Below are 22,249 nucleotides of genomic sequence, written 5' to 3'. Positions count from 1 at the left end.
TAAATGAGCTTTTAAACGCGTGGGCCGCTAGACTCGCTGCCACTGCCATTGCCACTATACGTTACTCTCCCCATTTTTAACTTTCTTAATTATTATATTATCGCATAACTTTCTTTTCCACTATTTTTTTTGGAAAGCATTACTTCAGATCTCCGCCTCTGCTCTATTTTGACCGTCCCTACGCTTTTTGCTTGCAATATCCTCTTCATGCTTGCTTGTTTTACATTCCTTTGAATTATTTTTTTCCTGCATTAGAATTCTCATTCTCCCTCTCAGTAAATCAAAATTCTCCTCTCATAGCTCAAGTTCCAAGTTTTTAATATGTAAGTGATTATTCTCTGCCTCATCTGTTGCTTAGCGTTATAAGAATGCTTTATTTGGCCTATTAGCAGTGTCGGCGGAGATGTTGATAATGAGAAACGAGTGGAGAGTAAGATGCAGAGCAAAAGTGTTCTACAGCGATAGCTAGGCAGGAGAGAGAGAGAGAAAGAGAGGAAGTGAGTACGGTGGGGGACCAAAGAGGATTGTGCTGTTCCTTCTCAGAGATGCTTCAACCATTGCATTTGTTTATTTTTCTGAGCTAAACCTCACACCTACCGGCCCTTTTTTAAATACATTGCCTTAGTTTTTTCTCCTTTTTATGTGTATGAGTTTCTATTTTCTTTTAGAGGTTGGATTTTTTTATTTATTTTTACTGAAAGTAGAGATTTTTTCTTTGGTTCCTTCTTTTACTTCCGTCTCCCCATTACTTTTCTTTTTTGCTGTTTGAAAGCTGGATGTGGTGGGAAGCAAGGAATAATAGGAAAGGGAGAGAGAAAGAAAGGAGGGAAGGGCTACCTCTCATCCCCAAAGTGCTTCCCCCACCCAAGCTCTACGCATTCTCCGATTGTTGAACTCTAAGCTTTGATCCACTTCCGCCATTGATCACCCAAAAAGGAATCACTTTTCTTCTCGAAATTTTCGAAGGCGGATTTTTCGAGCTGGGTTAGATCCGGTAACGGAAAATGGAGGCAAGTGCTGGTCTAGTTGCTGGTTCTCACAATAGAAACGAGCTTGTCGTTATCCGACGCGACGGTGAACCAGGAGTAAGTTATCAAGTTTTCATCTCCCACAGCTCATAGTGGGTTTTTCGGTTCTCTTTCACAGTTGACCAGATTTGTGTTTTTTTTGCAGCCGAAGCCATTAGAGCATCTCAGTGGTCAAATATGTCAGATTTGTGGCGACGAAGTTGGGCTCACCGCCGATGGAGAGCTCTTCGTCGCCTGCAATGAGTGTGCTTTCCCCATTTGCCGCACCTGCTATGAGTATGAACGCAGAGAAGGAAGCCAAGTCTGTCCACAATGCAAAACCAGGTTCAAGCGTCTCAGGGGTAATCTTTTTTCTTCTTGAGCTTTTCCTTTTGTAGCCTTTTTCGAGCTTACTAATTTCGTTGTTTGTGATAAATGGGCAGGGTGTGCTCGAGTGGCCGGAGATGAAGAAGAGGATGATGTGGATGATCTTGAGAATGAGTTCAATTTTGTTGGAAGGGATAAGAGGGATGGGCAATATCTTGCTGAGTTCATGATGCAGGGCCACATGAGCTATGGTCGAGGAGGAGATGTGGAATCACCTCAAATATTTCACGCAATGCCTCAAGTTCCTTTACTCACCAATGGCCAAATGGTATTTGGGCTTGACATTTGCCTATTCTGTAATATAATTACCGAAATTTCATTTTGTAATATAGATGTATTTACCATTAGAAATGAGAATGTCAATTATGGTCTTCTTTTATCATGAACAAAAAAAAAATCTTTATGGTCTTTGGTGATCCTATATTTCAGTCCTTATTAAGAATTAATGCTTTTGGCTGACCGCAGGTTGATGATATCCCACCAGAGCAGCATGCTCTTGTTCCTTCCTTCATGGGGGGCGGAGGGAAGAGGATCCACCCTCTGCCGTTTTCAGATCCAAGTTTTCCTGGTACATGGATCTGTAGCATCGGATCGTTGAATTTTCTGAAAAATAAGCTTTCTTGTTTACACATTCAATTGATTTTTTTAGCAATAAAGTTTTTTTCTTGCTTATGTTGATGATGTTTTGCTTTATCTTCTTTCCTTTCAGTACAACCAAGATCCATGGATCCTTCAAAAGACCTTGCTTCTTATGGTTATGGAAGCATTGCTTGGAAGGAGAGAATGGAGAATTGGAAGCAGAAGCAAGAAAAGTTGCAGATGCATATAAATGAAAACGGTGTTAGGGATTGGGATAATGATGGTGATGGGCCCGACTTGCCTTTGTAAGACCCTACAATTTTTTGTTTTTTTAAAGTTCAGCCTACTTGTGCTTAAATGTTGATCTTAATTAATAACACATGCTAATGTGCTACTTTCTCTTCTGGTCTTTCCATTTGTTATACTAGATTCACGTAAGAAGAATTACCTATCACTAGAATTATTTTGAGCTTCATTATGGGGGAAACTTCGTTGCTTTTGCAACAAATTGTAGTATGGTTTGCTTCATTGCAATAGTGGCTTCGGAAAACAACCTTTTTAGATAGTAAATAAGATACTTAAGCCTCAAACATGTTCCTTGCCACAAAGAATAGTACTACATATGTTGCGGTAATTTTATTTATCACTTCTGTGATTCATTTCATATTTTTCTCTTGCCATAAAACTGCACTGCCTGTAATTGCACTATTCTTACATTGTAAAAGATCTTATGATCGGACTAGAATAGCTCTAACAAAAGTAAAATAATCATGACGTTAAACTAGCATAAGATTCAAATATCCATGGTGAATTAAATTCATATTTTTTGTGCTTCAAAAAGATAAAGAAGATAGTGTATCTTTGAGAAATTTGAGTTAGATTTAAGTACAACTATCGCATATTTCGTTGTTAACTCCCTATCATGATGCTTCTTCAGGAGTTATAGTTATTTTCTTTAAGACGTAAATACTCCTATTCTGTGTTAATTACCTCAAACTTCTCCTTTTCTTCTGACAGAATGGATGAAGCCCGACAGCCGCTATCAAGAAAGCTTCCCATACCTTCTAGCCAAATTAATCCATACAGAATGATTATCATAATTCGGCTAGTTATTGTTGGATTTTTCTTTCATTACCGGGTCACACATCCTGTGCCTGATGCATATGCATTGTGGCTTATCTCAGTTATCTGTGAAATCTGGTTTGCTGTTTCATGGATTCTTGATCAATTCCCGAAATGGATTCCAATTGAGAGGGAGACTTACCTTGACAGATTGTCATTAAGGTCAAGTTAAGCCATCCATTGTAGAACTTATTTAGTCCTCTCTACGTGTAATCGTATCATCAACTGAACTATTCTAATTTATATTGTTCCTTTTTCAGGTATGACAAAGAAGGTCTACCTTCTCAACTATCCCCTATTGACATATTTGTCAGTACTGTCGATCCTATGAAGGAACCTCCGTTGGTCACAGCAAACACAGTCCTGTCTATTCTTGCTGTGGATTACCCAGTTGACAAAGTTTCTTGTTATGTTTCTGATGATGGTGCCGCTATGCTTACATTTGAAGCAATGTCTGAAACATCGGAATTTGCAAAAAAATGGGTTCCATTCTGCAAGAAATTTAACATTGAGCCAAGAGCACCGGAATGGTATTTCCAACAAAAGATAGACTATTTGAAAGATAAAGTACTACCATCATTTGTAAAAGAGAGAAGAGCAATGAAGGTGATGGAAAGATTCTTCCTTCAAGGATTCTGTATTGACCAAGAAAAAATATCTTTTATTCAATATGAAACTTACATATGTTACATTCTGCAGAGAGAATACGAAGAATTCAAAGTAGGAATCAATGCTTTGGTTGCCAAAGCTCAGAAGGTTCCTGAGGAGGGGTGGACAATGCAGGATGGGACTTTATGGCCTGGAAATAATGTTCGAGATCATCCTGGAATGATTCAGGTCTGACTTCCTGACATTGAGACCTTTTTTTTTATATTGGCATTTAATTTCATTCTTTATTGCATTTCCATTTAAATTTTCTACTCTCCTTTGAATTCTTAGGTCTTTTTGGGCCAAAGTGGTGGACATGACATGGATGGAAATGAACTACCACGCTTGGTTTATGTCTCCAGGGAGAAGAGGCCTGGGTTCAATCACCATAAAAAGGCCGGTGCCATGAATGCTCTGGTAAGGAATATATACTTTTAGAACCTTATTTTTTGACATACTGATATGCCTTTGATTTAGCTATACACAAATTCTTGATTGATGTTATTGCAACAGGTTAGGGTATCAGCTGTACTGACAAATGCACCCTATATGTTGAATTTGGATTGTGACCACTACTTCAACAACAGTAAGGCTATCAAGGAAGCAATGTGTTTTATGATGGATCCACTGATTGGAAAGAGAGTGTGCTATGTACAATTTCCACAGAGATTTGATGGTATTGATCGTCATGATCGTTATGCTAACCGGAACATTGTATTCTTTGATGTAAGCTTGTGTATCTTTTTTTTTTTGAAAATGTTCTGACACTATTCTTTCGATGAGAAACTGACCCTAAGTGTTTTGTTATAGATCAACATGAAGGGGCTTGATGGTATTCAAGGACCAATTTATGTTGGAACTGGATGTGTTTTCCGGAGGCAAGCATTTTATGGTTTTGATGCTCCCAAAGTAAAGAAACCACCCACAAGAACTTGCAACTGCATGCCCAAGTGGTGCTGCTGCTGTTGCTGCTTTGGGAGGAACAAGAGGAAGAAGAATTCAAAAACCAAGAAAGAAAAGAAAATGAAAACTTCAAGGAGGGGAGAGAGTGGTGCACCTGCATTAGCTTTGGTGGGTATAGAGGATGGAATTGAAGGTAAACTTGCACTCCTGGTTCCTACACTAAAAATATGACTTAACAATATTGTTCTAGTATCTTTACTATCTTTTAAATTGCTACAAAGTTTTATAAAATTATTTTATTTTTCTTATGTGAATCCATCAATTTTGGCTTTTGATGTTACTTCGTCTTATTCTCTTACTCTTTTTTTTTTCCTATTACTTTTTATGGCTGCATTATCAGTTCAAAGCATAGATAACTCCTTAGGAGTACGCAAATGAATTGGCATTTATTCGTTAGTGCATTAAACTTAATTTGTATTATAGTGTATTCTGGCTTTCACCTAATGCAAGAAAAAAATGCAATGATTTTAAATTTTAACCTTTTCATCCATATGCTAAACAATGTTGCTGTATACACTTGCTGCTTGCTTGCTTTTGAGAGTATGACAGGTGCTTTGAATCCTAAAACTTTTATCTGCATATGTTTGGAACTTTGCATAAGGTGTTATATTTTTGTGTACTATTCGTAAAATATTTATTTTCTGGTTCCCACTTAATCAATTCTAGTAACACCAACAGGGATTGATAGTAAAAAACCTGCCATTCTGTCTGAACAAAAGTTAGAAAAGAAGTTCGGCCAATCACCTGTATTTGTTGCCTCTACTCTATTGGAGAATGGTGGAACACTTAAAAGTGCTTCTCCTGCCTCACTTTTAAAAGAAGCTATCCATGTTATTAGTTGTGGATATGAGGACAAAACTGACTGGGGAAAAGAGGTAAGAGTTTTAAACCTGATTATTGTGCAGAACATGAGCTGCTGGCTTACATTGCCTCATGAAAAAAAATTTCCCCATACATGTAGGTTGGATGGATCTACGGTTCTGTCACAGAAGATATCTTGACAGGATTTAAGATGCACTGTCATGGCTGGCGCTCAATCTATTGCATACCTCCTAGGCCTGCTTTCAAAGGCTCTGCTCCTCTCAATCTATCCGATCGTCTCCACCAGGTCCTTAGGTGGGCTCTTGGTTCTGTAGAAATTTTCTTGAGTAGGCATTGTCCGTTATGGTATGGTTATGGTGGTGGACTGAAGTGGCTCGAACGATTTTCATACATAAATGCCACGGTTTATCCTTTTACATCAATTCCACTTTTGGCTTATTGTTCCTTGCCTGCTGTTTGCTTGCTCACTGGAAAATTTATCACTCCTGAGGTATGATACTTACATCACCATTCGAAAATTCACACAGTTTTGTAAATCTTACATCTAAAATAAATTTCTCATGTTATTCTGGCAGCTGAGCAATGTAGCCAGCTTGTGGTTTATCTCTCTTTTCATTAGCATTTTTGCAACAAGCATCCTTGAGATGAGATGGAGTGGCATTGGAATTGATGACTGGTGGAGAAATGAGCAGTTCTGGGTCATTGGTGGTGTTTCTTCTCATTTATTTGCAGTGTTTCAGGGTCTTCTTAAGGTTCTGGCTGGCATAGACACAAACTTTACTGTGACATCAAAGGCAGGTGATGACGGGGAGTTTTCGGAGCTCTATACTTTCAAGTGGACCACACTACTTATCCCTCCGACGACATTGCTCGTGATTAACATGATTGGCGTGGTTGCTGGTGTTTCCAATGCCATAAACAATGGATATGAATCTTGGGGGCCTCTTTTTGGCAGGCTTTTCTTTGCATTTTGGGTGATTGTGCACTTATATCCCTTCCTGAAAGGTTTGGTTGGGAGACAAAATCGGACTCCAACCATCATTATTGTGTGGTCAATTCTTCTTGCTTCGATCTTCTCGCTCTTATGGGTTCGGATTGATCCGTTTCTGCCAAAATCTGATGGGCCGGTGCTGGAGGAGTGTGGATTGGACTGCAACTGAGCATTGATAGTCGGCTATCAAGCTGAGGTACAATACAAGCTGATGGGTTTCGTGCACTCCCTTTAAAAAGAGATGAATTTATCTGTTATGCTGTAGATAAAAAACACAAGGGAGTGTTGCAATTTTTGTTATTTTTCATTTAATGGCGAGTCTTGCTCGTTGATCCGGTCAACTGGAGCAGGAGATGAGACTCACCCTGTGTAGTTTGTTCAGTGGAGGATTGGGTGGCAGCTGAGGTGTTTGATTCTTTATTAGTTTTGAAGAGGGGTGATTTATGAGGGGTCAATGTTGTTCATGGACTTTTGCAGTTGATCATCTCTGCATTGAATTCTTTGAAATAATGGCAAGCCCTGCTACTGCCTGTTATATATATTCACATGGAGATAATGTTGTAGATCTTACTGTTATTAATTGTTTCGGTTCATCCATGCTTATATTTTTAGCCATGTCTGCTTCTCTTAGCGATGCAAAGGCATTGAACAGTGTAGCCATGTCAAAAGAAAGTTGGTGAGAGAGCAGTGGCTTTAAATTGGCGTTTTAGTTGGAGAAGAAAGCTGAATCAGTTCAAGATTGTCTCGCTTAAGTAAACCTGCAGTTTTTTTGTGCTTGTTTCACATAACACCAATGATACTGTGTGATGTTAATTTTTGTTACATTCTTGTTAAATTTTATTTTACAAGTCTTTTACGAGTAGATGTTCCATGATTTAAGCGCAAATGCAAATAGAGAGTGAAAAACATGAAATAAAATTGAAAAATCTCACCCAATTCATATAATTTTTCTCTGTTTTCTTTCCATTTGACACGACAATTAGTTACATTTAAGTGGGATCAAGCTTTATTGTTCCTTTCAATATAATTTTTACTTGATTTTTAGCATCCTCAAGATGCAGCAAACAAAAGCAGATACCTTTTTTGTAGCGCAAAAATATTGATATTTTTTAAAAATATTTATTTAAATATAATTTGAACTGCTTTTTAAAATTTGCATTAATTAGTTTAATTGATAAAATGTTAAAAAATTCTTATTAAATTTATATTTTGACAAACCAATTTCTCATTCTAATTTATGAACGAAGCCTAACCAAACCATCGACAGAATTTTTTTTCCTGTAATACCTTCTTTCCCCATAGTACAAGAGTAAAAGAGGTCGTTTTTCTTTGTATCTTATGGGTGACGGAAGATTCGCTCTGCTCTACTGGATACAGCTGCTCTGTGGGACCATCCTCTTTGATTTTATACAATTTTAAATATTTTAATATTTCATAAGATTTTTGTTTTTCATGATTATTGAATTAGCGTGTCGGTGCGACTATCTTTTGTCTTGGTGGTGCTGTGTGCAGTTTTGATGAGATGGCTACAGCTTGCATGGGGAGGCAGACCCGTCGCTTTGTTGACTACTTCACGATTAAAAAGATGAATCTGACAGTTTGCAAATCTCGGGTATACTACAAAGATTCTGGCAGTATTTGTGGGATGATTATGTGCACAACGGACGATGATGAGCATGGACTGTCTCTCCGAGCCATTGATGGTCTTTGGGGCAACTTGGCTCGCTTTTGTGACTTTTCTGGACGGGCTGGAGGCATTGTGAAGGCCAGTTTTGCTGGGTTACTCTGTCGTTTACTCAGATTTTGTGGGCAACCAGTGCCACCGTCTGCTTCATTTAGTTCTCGCCACTGAATTTTTGATGATTGAGACAGTGCATTTATTCTGAGTCTATATGTTGTTTCCTTTTTCATTTCCCAGTTCTGCTATTGTCTTTGTAATTTTGTTTAGTTTTAGCTCTTTGCTTTTTCTTTACTTTTGTTACTTGTAATCTGATCTTTTTATCTTAATATATGGGCTCTTTTGCCCCGGGTTTTCCCAAAAAAAAAAACAGTTTGCAAATATTTGTTAATGCATTAAAGTGGGTGTGCGTCGGGGTAAATGACCATGAGCAACTCAACCTCTTGTCAGTGTATCGCCCAACCTGCTTTGATAGCAGCTGCTTAAGCAATGAATTTAACCACAAATAAACGATGCGCACGGGTTCTTTACAGGTTAGTTATCGGTATAAGGTAATTTTGTTTTGGGTGGGTAAATTGAGGGTAAAGTTCAATCAATTATTGTAAATAATAATTGTTGTGTCTTGAAATATTTGCGGCGATAGAGAAATATAAAATTTAGCGTCGTAGTTTTATACGAAGATCCAGCACATAATCATATAAAAGAGAGTGGTGTAGCGTTAATAAGAGATACAAGAGTTTCTACATATAAGCTTTTGAAAAGGGAAAAAATCATGGGACCAAGCCCAATTTGAATGAATCCACAAGTATTTGCAGTTGATTACAAATGAGGCCCATCCTTTGAGGGAAGGCCTTGATTTGATGTAGTAAATATACATTATATAGAGTGCATTACATGGTGGGAATTGGAAGGATTAGTATTGACATGTTCATTTGGTCGGCATGACCATAATCGGTAGGTGATGGAGGTCGAAAAGATCGTAGTCGGGTGACGGTGGCATGAAGGATTGTAGTCGGCAAGCGACAGATGTCGGAAAGACTTTTGTTAGACAATGGTGGTTGGAAGGATCATAATCGACAATTGACCAAGGTCAGAAAAACCATTATTAAGCGACGCAGGTTGGAAGGATCGTAATCGGCCGGCGATGGAGGTCAGAAAGACCATAGTCTGGAGGTAGGGTTGGATGGACCATAGTCGATAAGCAACGAATATCGAAAAGATCATTGTCTTGTTTTGGATTTTCGAAGGATCATAGTCAGTAGGCGATGAAGGTCGAGAAGACCGTTATCTGGTGAAGAAGGTTGAAAGGACCATAGTCTAGCGATGGAGGTCAGAAAGATTTTTTCAGGTGATGGAGGTCGAAAGGATCGCATTCGACGAGTGACAAAGGTCAAAAATCCTTTATCTAGCGACAAAGATTAGAAGGACCGTAGTCTGCCAGTGACGGAGGTTAAAAAATCGTAGTCTGACAATGAAGGTCGGAAGGACTGCAGTCATCAGGCGACAAAGCCAGAAGGATCGTTATATAGCGACGGGGCCAGAATGACCATAGTCAGAGGGTGATGGGTGTTGAAAAGACTATAGTCTCACGATAAAGGCTGGAAGGACTACAATCAACATGCAACGAAGGTTGAAAAGATCGTTGTATTGCGATTGAGGTTAGAAGGATTATAGGTGGTAGACAACGAAAGTTGGAAAGACCATTATCTAGTAATGAAGGATGGAAGTACCATAGTCTAACTACGGAGGTCAGAAATATCATAGTTTAGTGATGGAGGTCGGAAGGACCATAGTCGGCGGGCGATGGTGGTTAGAAAATAATGTAGTTTGGCGACGGAGGTCCGAAGAACCATAGTCAGTGAGCGACGAAGGTTGGAAAGATTATTATCTAGCAATGAAGGTCTGATGGACTATGGTTGGCATGTGATGGAGGTTAGAAAGACTATAGGCTTGTGATTGTGGTAAGAATGACTATGGTCGGGTGATGGAGTTCGGAAGGACCATAGGGCGACAGAGGTTAAAATGACCATAGTCAGGTGATGGATGGTGGTCGAGTATACGTCTAACGATGACTAGTGGCAGGACATAAATCCGGCATGAGTTGGTGGCTAGGTGGAAGTCTGATGATGATTAGTAGATGGGTGAAAGTATGTAGACGGTATGTGGTCGGGCGGTGGTCAAGGAGTTTGGTGGCAAGAGAACTATGATTTCTCTTCCTTTCCTCTCTTCTTTTATCCCCCTTGTTTACCTCGTTTTTCCTCCCTCGATGAAATAATGAGAGGTATATTTATAACTTTTTGAGAGTGGCATGCGTTGCAAATTTGGATCCAAGTACTATGATTTTAATGATAAAAAATATTATTATTTATTTACCACTACTATTATTGCACATCTACTTTCATTTATCATGTTTACTAGCCTTTCAGTTCCACAATATTACTTACAATGCAAAAAAACTCAAGATAGGATAGATTAGGACTGAATCTATCTATAATTTAAATTTCAATATACTTTTTATTTTCCTTGAGTCAAGTCATGTATCTGGTGGATCCCAAGCTAATTAATATTGCACACACACACTTAGAGGGAGAAATTTGGTGAGTTGGAGAATTCTCTATTTTTGACCTAGTTATACAACATGATTTCAAATTAATACTTGACGATCTGTTAAAAATAAAAATTCTAATTAGGGCATCCTAGTTGATTAAGAGTGATTAAACTAATCGTCCAGGATGATCCCTATCGTCCAACACGATCAATTAATATTGTGAAAAATAGTTGACAATCATAATTTATACAATATTTTAATTTTCCAATTTTGTGCTAATCGTATAGGATAATGTAGATCATCTTAGATAATTTAAGACAATCTTGCCTAAATTAATCCTGTAATTTTGTTAAAACTTAATTTGATACGATCATATAGGATGATCGGTGAAGATCACCCTGAATGACAAAGAATAGGTATGGGATGATAAGTGATCATCATCTATCATACTAGACGAATACCATAGATTTTCAACTAATCATCGAGGATGATAGACCCCTATCATACTAGATGACAGAGAAGTTCATAAGATGATAAGGCAACGTCGGGCATCATACTAGACAAAGTTTAATAGTGTTATACTAATCATCTAGGATGATATTTTATCATATAGGATGATCCGCCTATTTCTCTTGAACTAATCATATAAGGCAATGCAATTCATCATAGTTGAAAGGGTTATTTTGTACTAATCATACAGGATGATATATCGATCGTACTAGACTATCAGTAGCATATAATTAAAAATTAGGGCTTCTTTTGGAGGCTATTGATTTAAGCTCTCTAATCGTCACTTGAGATAATCTTTTGCTGTGGAGGAAATATGAGAGAGTGCTTAGAGAAGGAAGAGGGAGAGCTTGAGATAGAGAGAGATCCTTATGAGGGGGAGTTGTGAGGGATTCATAAAGGTTGCTCCAAGCAAGGTCATCATATTATTTAAGTTGCTTATCTAGTTTCTTGGTGGCTCTAGGGAGATATTCATCAGCATTAGATTAAGGTTCTCTACCTACTCCAGGAGGGAGTAAAAGGATTTAAGATTTTCTGCCTACTCTAGGAGGTAGTAAAAGAATTTTTAGGTTCTCTTCCTACTCGAGGAGGTACTAAAAGGATTCAAGGTTCTCTGTCTCATTGGGTCGGTGGAAAGATTTTGAAAGGGCTTCTCCGCCTTGCTGTGGGAGCAAAAGGAGACCAGAGCCACTTCTGTTTAGTTCAATACTTGGAGAGGGAGTATCCAAAGAGTGGATACAGGTAAAGTTGATCAAACCACTATAAATCTTGGTGTGCTCTTTCTATTTATTTTTTTGCATTTAATTTCTATACTATTTTGTGATTTATTATGTGGTCAAAATCTTTGATCTTTATTATTGTAAAATTAGTTTTACTTCTACATAAATTATTATTTTTAAAATATTCAAAAATATTTCAAGAAGATTTTCATTTTTTGTTAAGAAAATTTTTAAATAATCAATTCACTCCCTTATTGGTTAGCCTTGAGAATAGTTCTTTAGGATTTAATACCCCTCACAAACTTTTATATGATATCAAAGTAGGATTCATAAGATCAAGTTTTAGAAAAATTTTGAATTAAGATCCATGGATAACTTTGGAAATAGAAGCACCACGGAAGAATATTCAATTACTAGACCACTTCTTTTTGATAATATTTCTTTTGATTTTTGAAAAACTCACATGTCAACCTTTTTACAATCAATTTATTATCGTATGTGGAAGCTAATTTAAGATGGTTATTTTAAACCCTTTAGATTAGTAAATGGTGTTAAAACTAAGTTCCCCTTTTTTTAATGAACTTCTGATAATAGAGATTTAACACAATTGAATGTAAAATATTCAGACTATTTTTTTCGTGCCTTAAAATCTAAAGATTATAAGTGTGTTTTCACTGGTACAACTCGTAAGGAGATTTGGGACAAAATGTGCATTACTTTTGAAGGAATAAAGAAAGTTAAACAATCTAGGCTGGACATTCTTCTTCATGATTAAAAACTTTTCTGAATGAAACCTAGCAAATCTATTTTTGAAATATATACTAGGTTTACATAGATTGTTACATCCCTATATACCTTAGAAAGAGAACTCACAAATTATGAAAAAGTTAATAAGATTCTAAGATGTTTACCTTCTTTCTTTGATACAAAAATTACTACCATTACTAAATCTAAGGATATGAATATTTATTTAATTTATAACTTACTTGGATCAACCAAAGGCAGCTTGAAGCAGGTGAGAAGAAAAAGGAGAAAATTGTAGCCTTAAAGGCTAATGATTATGACACTTATTTTTCTGGTTTTGAAAATAATAACATTACTTTAATAACCAGACAATCTATTTCTAAAATATATACTAGGTTTATACAGATTGTTACATCCCTAAATGCCTTAGGAAGTGAACTCACATTATGAAAAAGTTAACAAGATTTTTAGATGTTTACCTTCTTCCTTTGATGCAAAAATTACTATCATTATTGAATCTAAGGATCTAAATATTTATTTAATTGATAACTTACTTGGATCACTCATTACTTATGAGCAAGGAGTGAACCAAAGGTGTTGAGTCTAGTAATTAGGTTGTTAAACCTAATTAAATGTCCCAAGGCTAACCAAGAGGGGGGGTGAATTGGTAATTTAAAAAATTATACTTCTACTCTTGGATTTTTAGAAAACCTTTTTAATTATTAATGCAAGTTAAATTTAAAGTTTAAAAAATAAACTTTTCAACCAGAGTAAATAAGTTGCAATGAAATTAAATGCGTAAGAAAAATAAGAAAGAACACACCAGATTTATAGTGGTTCGGTCAAACCTTGACCTACGTCCACTCCCCGGAGGCACCCTCCGAGTATTGCACTAATACCACAAAGTGACTCTCCTTTTGCCCCCACAGCAAGGCGGAGAAGCCTGTACAAAATCACTTTCACCTTCCCCGGTGCGGCGGACTAGCCGAGTTCTTTGACACCAAAGATATCTTCTTCACGCCAAAACTTCCCTCAAGACGATCCTTGAATCCGATGGTACTAAAGTGCAAGTTTGCCGGAGCAACCGTGTGAATATCCCCTCAACACTCCCTTGAAATCCCCTCCAAGGATCTTCTCCCTTTCAAACTCCACCATTTTCTCTCTCCCTTTCAAGTTCTCTCTTCTAGTTTTTTCCCAAAGAAAGAAGACACAATGGCTGTCAAAGATACACTTTATCGGCCTTTTACACTCTCCAAGTGTCGGCAGAGAACCGGACCTATGTTGTTGAACTTCACTTGAGAGCCTTCAAAGGAGATGGGAAGAAACAAAGAGATCTTCTTCTTCAAGTAACCTTGTGAATCCCTCACAAACCCCTTACTTGATCTCTCACTCTCCACTCTTACAATCTCTCCCAAACTCTCACACTCAATGATCCCTCTCAAGAGAAAACAACTCCAAAGGCACATGTAATAGTTTATAGGACTCCTTATATAGAAAGGACATGAAAAACTGCTCAAAAAATTGCTAAAAACATATTTTTCTGCGCACTGGATCGTCCCGTACGAAATTGAGTTATTACGGACGAACTAAGTAAAAAACTGTCCCGTACGAACCATTTGTTCATCTGTACGAACCAATTTCGTCCTGGAAGAAATTGGTTCGTCCCGGGATGAAATATTTCGTCCGGTACGAACAGTTATATCAAAAGTCGGTTTCAAAAACTGCAGAATATTGCCAGAAACTGCCATAGTCGGTTCCCATCGTCCTGGACGAACTGGACTTCGTCTGGACGAAATTTTTATAGTGAGAAACTCGTCCTGGGACGAAAAATGATTTCTTCTGGACGACCAGTCCTTAGAAAAATTTTCCGGTTCAGTTTCTGTTCGTTCCATTGCTCTTACAAAGAGATAACTGATCTGATCGTCCTGTACAAACAATGTTCGTCCCGTACGATCAGTACAAAAACTTTTTCAAGATCTCCTTTAAGTGTGTGTAAATTTATTAACTCAATTACAATCACTCCCTCTCAAATTTAATTCAAATAAAAAGTACAAGCTTCAAATTCACAAAGTATCTCATGCTGAATCTAATTTGAAGTCTTCGTAGTCTGGGGTTCGATTTTCCTGAAATATTAGTACACACAAGAGCAGAAACAAATCTTCCAGAAAATGTTATAAGATAATAACACATAAAACAATAATGTTTTGAATCATCAAAAGTATACAAGTTGCAAGAATGTAAAACATGCAAATAGCAACTTTCCTAACAAAAGGCGGCTTGATACAAGTGAGAATAAAAAGGAGAAAATTGTAACCTTAAAGACTTATAATTCTGACACTTATTTTTTTCTTTTCTAAAAATGATTACATTGCTTTAATAACCAGGCAATTTAAGATATTCTTAAGAAAAAAGAAAAACATCATCGGAAATGGAACAAGGGTAAGAATAATAGAAAATTTAAAGTTTTCTCTGATGCTATTTGTTTTGAATGTAAGAAGTTTGGGCTTCTGAAGTCTGATTATCCAACTACTAAGGCTTACCCAAGCAATGAGAATGGTGAAAAAAAAACCTAAGTTCAGAAAGGATAAGAAAAGGATCAAAAAGGCTTTTTAGGCGGACTCAACATCAGACTCCTTTGAAACCAAAGCAGAAAAGGAGGTAACAAACCTGTGCTTGATGACTGATGATCATCAAGATCATTCTGATCAAGAAGATGTATGTGAGCTTACTTATGACCAATCATTTGAAGTTTTTTAAAAAAATTCATTATTCATATAGGAAGATCAAGAAATCACATGCTAGCCTTAAAGTTGATTTTTTAAATCTATAGAAAGAGTATGAAATCCTAAGGAAAGATCATTCTACTCTGGATATCAATCACATGGATTTATTAGATGAGTTTGGCTTTTTGAATAAAAAGCATATTGATTTAACTAAAGAGTGTGATTCATTGCAAATATTACAAGTTGAACTAGAAAATGCATACAAGAACTTAGATACTCTTGCATCTATTTTAGATAGTAGGGTTCATGCATTGAAAATAGAAAAGCTAATTATTGAAAGTGAAAATATGTTTTTAGAAGCTAAATTAACTGCTTTTAAGAAAATAAAAAACCACTTTCACTTGAAGAGTTTCATAATCCATCACATCAGCATGCATTATTCAAAACTAAGAAGAGGCACTAAACCCCAAAAAGATTTGTAAATCTTTTTTTGGTGTTAGATTTTTTTCTTATGGCATGCTAGAACATATCTCCTATACTTACACTGTTCACCATAGTACACATTTAGTGTGGAGACCAAAAGTTCAAAATTTATAGCATATCATGTATGCATTTCATTATTCTTTCTATAAAATGGGACCCAAACTTGTTTAGGTTCTCAAATCTAACATATGATGATTTTATAGGAGTGATATAATAGAAGGCCTCGTGAGAGCATGCTGTACCTGGATAATAGATGTTTAAGACACATGACTGAAGATGCAGATCAATTCATTTCATCTAGTCCATGGTAGGAGTCAAGGTAATACTTGGAGATAACACCACCAGGAGAGTGGTGGGGTAAGGTATAATTAGCAGCTCTAAAAATTTTATCATTAAAAATATTTTACTAATAGATGGCTTAAAACATAACCTGCTCAACATTAGTCAGCTTTGTGATAAAGGCTTTAGCATAAAAATTTTGTCTACCAACTGCATAATAAGCTTAAATAATAATATTATTTTGTAGGAAAAAATGATTAAAAATTTCTAAATGCTTGATTTAAATTGCATAAAATCTAACAATACTCTTTGCTTAAAAATAATTACTGATGAATCTTAGTTATTATATAGGAGATTATGTTATACAAGCACAAAAAATCTTAGAAAGATCACCCAAAAAGATTTAGTGAGAGGAATACCTAAATTAAAGTTCACTAAAGACCACCTATATGATTCCTGTTAGTTAGGAAAGCAAGTCAAATCTTCCTTCACCTCTACCAAAGACATTACCCCTAGTAAACCCTTAGAAGTCCTTCATATGGATCTCTTTGGACCTATCAGCACTGCAAGCCTAGGTGGGAAAGTCTTTGGATATGTAATTATTGATGATTATTTAAGGTTTACTTGGGTTAGATTCCTATCTCATAAAAGTTAATCTTTTGAAGAGTTTAAGTCTTTTCCCACTTGGATTCAAAGAAAGGTAGGTTGTAAAATTTTAACCATTCATAGTGACCACGGTGGAGAATTTGAAAATAAAAAATTTGAATCTTTCTGTAAAATGTAACGGATAGACCACAACTTTTTATCTCCTAGAACCCCTCAATAGAATGGGGTAGCTGAATGAAAGAACATGACTCTAGTAGAAGCCGTTATAGTCATATTAGCTGAATATTCACTTCGTGAATACTTTTGGGCAGAAGTGGTGGATACAGTCTGTTATGTTCTAAATAGGGTGAATATTAGATCGAAGATAAATAAGACATCCTATGAAATTTCGAAGGGTAGGACACCCAACATCTTTCACCTTCATATCTTTGGATGTAAAGTGTTTCATGTCTTTAGATGTAAAGTATTCATTCTGAATAATGGGAAATCTCTACTAGGAAAGTTTGGTCTCAATTTTGATAAAAGAGTGTTCCTAAGTTACTTAAGTGTTGGAAAATCCTATATAATTTTTAACAAAAGAACACTGGTAGTTGAGGAGACCACTCATATTGTATTTGATGAATCTGATAATTTTTTAGGGTCTAGGGTAGAAGAAGAAGAGGTTATAGAAGTAACCCATATAATAACCAATATTTTGATTTTTCCATTTTTTGAGTCATTATAACTCCAAATTATAATCCTCCTTTGCCATAGTATTTTGATTGTAATATTTTACTTAATAAAAAAAAATTTGTAATTTTTTGGATACCGATGAAAATCCATAAGGAATTTGTACCTGCTAGTACAAGTGAGGATTTCGGGACCTTCAGGTGTCCATTTTGTAAATCAATTTCACTTATATTTTTTAAATAACATGAATTTTTTTGCGAATATTTTTTTGTAATTTTTTTAGTCCTAAAATGATTTATTTAAATTTTATACTAAAATATTGATTTAATTATTTATTAAATAAATATTAGATTATTATATTATTAGAAATATCTTAAACCACTGAGATATTTTATTAATAAAGCTTTTTAATTTCCTTTTCCCTCATGATTTCGGCTAATAAAGAACCATTAGAGAGAAATGTGAGAGAAAGAAGATGTTAAGATTTGGAGGTCGCGGTGTAATTTTTGTCCATCGGGCCAGCTGAGAGATTTGCTCATCTCATTGTAAGGAAACTTTACCCTATTTTTAATTTCAAATATTTTGTGTTATTGGTATTTTCCTGATCAATTTTGTATTTTCATTATTAGAAAATGTAAATAACTTTGTATTAGTAAAACTTTCACTACGTAACTTTTTATATATTATAGAGATCATGATTATAAACATTTTGAGTATTATTTTGAGATTTTTTACTAGGTGATTTTGAAAATATAGTAATTTTTATCTACCCCAAAATTTAGTTTGACATCTAAAAATAGTAATGTAGTACAATAAAAGTCTTAAAACATTGTTTTATACAATTCATGGTATTTTAGTAATTTTTTGAAAAATGTGCATTTTTTCCTAATAAGATTCTTTGTTGTCTACCATTATGACATTTTGGCATCTTCTTAATTAAGCTCAATTTTGAATTATTTGATGTAATATATTATAAATGAAGTATGAGTATGTGATTAAAATTACTATTCTAGTATGGTGATACTACTGTGTATGTAAAAGGCAAGTAAAGACTGGTTGACCATTGGTTTTTTTTGATATAAAGCAAAACTTGCATTAATCAAAAGAACAAAGGAAACTACAAAGATGATTCCTCCTTTAACAATCTAAAGAAAGGAGGAATCTTATTCAAGTTTTAGATCTTTCGAAACATAATTGCTAATAAGAGTAAAGCTAACACACATGTCGGCTAGCTTATTAGTACTTCTATGTATATATTTGAACAAAACAAAATTGAAATCGTTAAAGTAGTCGAAATCTTCTTCTCCCTTGAATCCATCCTCCAATGCATGCTGTAGAAAAGAAACGACATTTGAATTATCACTTTCAATAATAAGCCCTTTGAACTTGAACATCTAATTTCTAATAACCTCTTTCAATGATTTGATGGCTAACATTTCTAATTGAGAAATGTCCCAATGTATGCAAGATCTACCATAAGCCATCAAAAACCTACCTTTACAATCTCGGATAACACCTCCTATTCCAGCTCTATAGGATGATCCAAGTGAAGCATCAACATTGATTTTCAACCAATCGAGTGGAGGGGGATGCCAAGTATTGGACAACCTTAATGACTGGTTAGCATCGCAACTGACCAAGTTAAAATTATAAACCATCTTTGATATTGAAGAGAAGATCACATCATTTGCAACAATAAGAGATGGGCTTTCTTCATATCTTTCATGAATGTATTTTTTTCTAGCCTTCCAAGATAAAAAAACCACATTGCAAAAGAGGTTAAGAAGCAAACAATTATGAAGAACTATGTGTTCCATCCATGTGCAGAAGCTCTCTATACTACCAAAAAATGGTATACCAAATCCCCATTTGTTTAAAAGTAAGTAAACCTCTCTTACTTTGACACATTTTATTGCAACGTGCTCCACACTTTTAGCTTGTATACCACATCTTGGACGAAAATCATTGCTCTGTATTCTTCTATAAGCTAAATATTGATATGTAGGGATTGCATTCTTAAGAAGCCTCCACCAAAAGATTTCAACTTGAGACATCAGCTTTGCTCCCTTGATCCACTTATAAAATCTTGGTTCAACTTGGTGGTGTTGCATACCTTCAAAAGCTAATGCTGATAGTGTTTTACCTGAATTCTGGAATAACAGCTCAAAGGAGTCTTTATGGGCAACTTGGTTTATTTTAATTTTGATGATTAACTCTACTAAATCATTTCCAAATGATTTGAGGAGTTCATCCACATTCCAATTTTTATTGTTGATAAATTTATCCAACAAGATGACTTCATCCTCTTGAGGCACCACAAAAGTAGGCCATTTGTTGATGCATTTATCCAAGATCCAAATATCCCAATAAACATCAATTGAAGAGCCATTTGCAATGCACCATCTAATCATCAAATTGAGAAGTTTGCTTCCATCCGTTACAGTTTCCAGGAAACTGAACCTTTGTTTTTGTTTTCTCCTACAGAGATCTTCTTTCCATACTTGGGAGCAAGTGTCTTGTGTAACAAAGAATTATCAACCTGTAAGTCATGCCAAGCTAGCTTGGTTCTAAGAGCAGCTGTCATATCACTTGAGAAACAAAGTCCACATCCTCCCCATTTAATAGATTTACACAACTCACTCCAGTTAACATAATGAATACCCATTCTTCCATTTGCTTTGTTCCAAAGAAAGCTTATACAAAGCTTGTCTATTTCATATAGCACTCTTAAAGGAACTAATGAAATAGTACTATAAAATAAAGGGTAAGATTGCAATACCGATTTGACTAAAGTTAGTTTTCCAGCAAGAGAAATAAACTTAGTTCCCCAGACATTCAGTATCCTCAAAGCTTTTTCCACGATGAATTGAAAATCTACAGCTACAAGTCTTCTAAGAGCAATCTTAATACCAAGATAAAAGAATTCTTTCACAACTTTGAAACCCATAATACGAGAGATGGACTTTTTACTTATTTTATTAACAACTTTGCCAAACAAAATAGCTGATTTGTTAACATTAATGCTTTGTCCTGTCCACTTATGGGAATCAGTAAGAATTCCCTTGATCTCCTTTGTCGCCTTCCTAGTAGCTTCAGAGAAAATCATCACATCATCATCATATAATAAATGTGATATTCTTGGGCTACCCGTGCTGATTTTGATCCCAACATCACTTTAATTAAGAGCATTTGTAAGTAATTGAGAACAAAGAATAAATAATAAAGTAGATAATGGATAGCCTTGAAGGAATCCACTTATTGCTTTTATCCACTCTGTTAAGTTCCCATTAATAATCAATGAAAACCTTGGGTCTTCAACACACTCCAAAATAAGTTTTATGAACTTGGAAGGAAAGCGAAAATACTCCAAAACTTTCCTTAGAGTTTTCCAACTCATAGAGTCATATGCTTGTTCCATATCTATTTTAAATGAAATAAGGCCTTTAGGTGATTTAGAATATGTGAATTTATGAAATATTTCTTGAGCTACCAACACATGATTCGAGAGAGATCCTCCCTTGATGAATGTAGCCTGCTCCACTGAGACAAGTTTAGGGATCACCATAATCAACCTATTTAAGATCACTTTAGCTGCCACCTTATAAATCACATTGCACAAGCTTATAGGTCTATAATTGGAGGGTAGTAATGGACTAGTCAATTTAGAAATAAGAACAATTAATGTGTCTTTCCAGTTTTTATCCAACTCACCATAACAAAGGAAATATTTTATAGCATTCAAAAAATATGTTTTGATAATGTTCCAGTATCCCTTGATAAATGAATAAGAAATCCCATCAATACCAGGTGCAATGTCACCCATTCTATCTCAGCCATCGATAAATCATTTTCAAGCAGAATTTTGTCTTCATCACCCAAAGTAGTTTGCAGCTGGGGCCACCCGAGAGATAAACAGTCTCTAAACTTCCATTTTTGGTTGAAAAGTTGAAGTAAAATCCCCTCAATTTGCTTCTAGTCTTCCAACAAAATGTCATTATCATCTTTAATTTTAAGAATACTATTAGAACTTCTTTTAGCAGTAGCATAAGTGTGGAATTTTTTAGTATTACTATCTCCATCAGCCCACCACTTAACCTTAGCTCACTGCTTCCACCAATCATTCAACCGAGCCATGGAAGAATTAAGTTTATTAACTTTATTTTTCAGCACCCAGCACTCAATCTCTATCATAAATCTAGATGTTGACTCCTTGGATTGAAGTTCCAAAATCTCCTCCAATAAGCAGTTTTTTAATAGAGTAAGATCTTTTTGTTTTGCTTTGCTTCAAAAAAAAAAAAGGGCTTTAAGAGTTTTATGAATTTGGTGTTAAGAACTTATGAATAACTGCCTTGATACTTCTTACTCCATTCCATTTTCACGAGTGAGGAAGATGCAGGATTTGAGGCCCATACATCCTCAAATCAAATGATTTTCTTAGCACCGGATTTGAATTCCATGAAATTAAGTAAAACAAGGCTATGATCTGAGGAAATTCTAGCTAAATGTCTTACAACCATTTGCTGGGATGTGTTTAATTCCATTGAGTTGAGAAAGCATCTATCCAATCTCTCTAGAATACGCCCTCCTCCAACTTTATTGTTGCACCAAGTAAATCTTGGACATATGAAACAAACTTCATGGTAATCATTTTTAGAGAAAAAATACTCATTTCCTTGGGCCCTTGGGAGATCTGAAATCTTCTGCCACCTCTCTTGTCCTCTTGAGAAGTTAGACATGAAATTATCTAATGCGCCAAGAGGGGGGGGGGGTGAAT

General features: G+C 35.6%; 1 protein-coding gene across 1 annotated transcript; it reads left to right on the top strand.

Annotated features, from left to right (window-relative positions):
* Positions 1 to 392: 392 nt before the first annotated feature.
* Positions 393 to 7,378, top strand: LOC110101613 (probable cellulose synthase A catalytic subunit 5 [UDP-forming]). Its single transcript, XM_020829579.2, has 14 exons — positions 393 to 1,085; positions 1,174 to 1,369; positions 1,451 to 1,662; positions 1,860 to 1,962; positions 2,104 to 2,278; positions 2,991 to 3,257; positions 3,356 to 3,701; positions 3,795 to 3,932; positions 4,035 to 4,160; positions 4,257 to 4,469; positions 4,554 to 4,839; positions 5,385 to 5,581; positions 5,668 to 6,018; positions 6,104 to 7,378. The coding sequence occupies exons 1-14, from the start codon at positions 1,005 to 1,007 to the stop codon at positions 6,686 to 6,688; spliced, it is 3,276 nt and encodes a 1,091-aa protein (XP_020685238.1). The 5' UTR covers positions 393 to 1,004; the 3' UTR covers positions 6,689 to 7,378.
* Positions 7,379 to 22,249: the final 14,871 nt, after the last annotated feature.

The sequence above is a fragment of the Dendrobium catenatum genome, unplaced genomic scaffold (genome assembly GCF_001605985.2).
Source record: "Dendrobium catenatum unplaced genomic scaffold, ASM160598v2 fragScaff_scaffold_976, whole genome shotgun sequence".
Classification (NCBI taxonomy): Eukaryota; Viridiplantae; Streptophyta; class Magnoliopsida; order Asparagales; family Orchidaceae; genus Dendrobium; species Dendrobium catenatum.
This window is presented reverse-complemented; position numbering and strand designations above follow the sequence as displayed.

Bases quoted from the DNA above. Each gene is read 5' to 3' on its own strand.
- LOC110101613 (XM_020829579.2), top strand. From the start codon at position 1,005: ATGGAGGCAAGTGCTGGTCTAGTTGCTGGTTCTCACAATAGAAACGAG. The intron at 1,370-1,450 runs GTAATCTTTTTT...ATAAATGGGCAG, and splicing joins CAGGTTCAAGCGTCTCAGGG to GGTGTGCTCGAGTGGCCGGA. The intron at 5,582-5,667 runs GTAAGAGTTTTA...CCATACATGTAG, and splicing joins AAACTGACTGGGGAAAAGAG to GTTGGATGGATCTACGGTTC.